This window comes from Drosophila hydei, unplaced genomic scaffold (genome assembly GCF_003285905.1).
Source record: "Drosophila hydei strain 15085-1641.00,03,60 unplaced genomic scaffold, DhydRS2 tig00000211-arrow-pilon, whole genome shotgun sequence".
NCBI lineage: Eukaryota > Metazoa > Arthropoda > Insecta > Diptera > Drosophilidae > Drosophila > Drosophila hydei.
Window position 1 is genome coordinate 3,218,891 of NW_022045685.1, and position 2,192 is coordinate 3,221,082.

Here is a 2,192-nt window from a genome sequence, read left to right on the forward strand (position 1 = left end):
TTTATATTTTTGTACTAATAATTTCTTTTATTTATATTTCTTATTATTAATATATTTTTAAAATATTTAAATATTTTTATATTTATATATATTTTTATTTTTATATATTATATACTTACATATTTATATTTTTTTTTATATATTTACTGATTTTAGATAAGTTTTTATGCGATGATTATATTTCAGGCTAGTTGATATAATTGATATAATAGCTAATAATAGCTTGAAGAAACACTTAATATTGTATTTAGATCTTCTTTGATCTAGGTATCTTTATATGATGTTTTATACTTTATAGGTTTAATGCCTTAAGATACATATATTTTTTGTTTTATTCAGTATATAAAACATGCATTTATTTGTATAATATCATTTGGTATTCTATAGAAGTGCGTCTTTCATGAAAAATTAATAAGATTCTTAAATCATTGCTCAAATGGTGCTATTCAGAAACTTAAAGCCATATTTTACCATAGTTATCTTAATATATTTGATCAAACTTGGCAAAATTACTAAAATAAACCAATTGAGCTTTGTTATTAAGCGAATATTTAGCTGACATAAATCTTAGCTTAGTTACGATGGGTGCTGCTTAAGGATATATATATATATATATATATATATATGATAGGTTAGGTATTCTGATATGCCCATATGAGTATTGCAGTAACTATTTGCGCTTGATCACCTCCTGCTTCTGTTGTGGCACCCGCTCCCACAGTGTGCGAAAGTGCGTATCCATTTTGCGTGGATTGAAGTTGGCGATGGTGTCCTTCGCGTAGTTATGCAGAATGGGCGGCAGCTCTGCGGAATCGTCAGCGTCATCTTCAGTGTCATGGCCTAATGAAGCTGACTCATCTACATCCATGAACTCCAGTGCATGCGACTAGACAATTATCGAAATGGTTTATTGGGGCCGGTCATCAGGGGCTGTCTCACCTTCAACCTGGCAGGCTGACTGACTGACTTACCTGATAGCTGGCGAAGACTGATAGTAGAAGTAGTGCGAACAGCAGCGCTAGCGGTCGCAGCGGCAGCGGCAGCCGCAGCCTTGTGCATGGGGAGGCCATCAACAGCAACAATAACAAATACAGCTACAACAACAATGTGCAATAAAAAACCCACAACAAAAATCGCTAAAAAATTGGCTCACAACATTTTACGTTGACCAGCGAAACGCGACTGGCCGCAGTTCGTCATACGTCCAACCGTTGGACCCAAGCGCACACTGAGCGGGAGAGAGAGAGAGAAAGAGAGCGCGTGAGTGAGATCCCCCTACTTACCTCCCTCCCATGACGCTAGCACCTGGCCTGTTCGGCTGCTACACGTGCACCGCATACCGTAAAGCTTGAGCTGACCCTACAGCACTTGGTCTATTTATAGCGTAGTGCGTCATTTGCTACCCCCTCGCAGCTCGCACCCCATCCCAACCCCAATGGAGCTTAGCTTTTGCCAATGTGGGCATTTTTTAAATAGGTGCCAACTGCCGCCTCCCCGAACAAACATATTTCCAATCCACATCATGGAAATTGTTTTCTGTTTTGTTTCTCTCCTTTTAACTGTGCTGACTGGTTAAATTTTTGCTTTTGGCTTTCAATTTTGATTGATGCATGTGAAAATTATTAGCCAGAACGGCAAGTTCTACATTTGGCTATATAATGGAACGTTGAACCGGAACTGGAACGTGCGTGTGGAGATGGCAATGCAAAAGTTGAGCGTGAACCGGAAGCTCTCATAGCAAAATCAAAGCCAGCTGAGCGATTCAAATGTGACGAATCCAAAATGAGAGGTTTACAATCAATGAAAACTGGGAAATTCCAAGCTTATTTATAAAAGGTATAGTTGCGGTTGCCATACACAAAAGTTATCACTGATCAAGTCTGTTTTTCGATATGACATTCAGCTATTCAGCTGTTTTTTACATGAATTCGGAATGTAGTTGACATATTGAAGCAGTTAAATGTCGATCAGAGTACTAGTTGTTACTGGAAAGACCCACTTATCAGCATATTTTAGAGTACTTCCCTTGCCATCCAGTTTCTTACGGCACGCAAATCGGCCAACCACCTAAAAATTCAATTAATTTTGGGCTTATCAGCAAATGCAATCGTCGCTGGCTATGAACTCATCCATATGGTCGTGATAGGCAGGGTCCAGGCCCGGGCATGGCTGTGATGTATCTCTCATGTATT

General features: G+C 38.7%; 1 protein-coding gene across 1 annotated transcript; it reads right to left on the reverse strand.

Moving 5' to 3' along the window:
- Nucleotides 1-395: 395 nt before the first annotated feature.
- LOC111598433 lies at nucleotides 396-1,070 on the reverse strand. The gene is made up of 2 exons (XM_023313675.2): nucleotides 972-1,070; nucleotides 396-886 (listed from the first exon to the last, which is right to left on the reverse strand). Exons 1-2 carry the CDS (start codon nucleotides 1,068-1,070, stop codon nucleotides 671-673), a joined length of 315 nt encoding a protein of 104 aa, XP_023169443.1. The 3' UTR covers nucleotides 396-670.
- Nucleotides 1,071-2,192: the final 1,122 nt, after the last annotated feature.

Coding starts and splice junctions, on each gene's coding strand:
- LOC111598433 (XM_023313675.2), bottom strand. CDS start 1,070: ATGGCCTCCCCATGCACAAGGCTGCGGCTGCCGCTGCCGCTGCGACCG. Junction 887..971: donor CAGTCTTCGCCAGCTATCAG/GTAAGTCAGTCA, acceptor ATAATTGTCTAG/TCGCATGCACTGGAGTTCAT.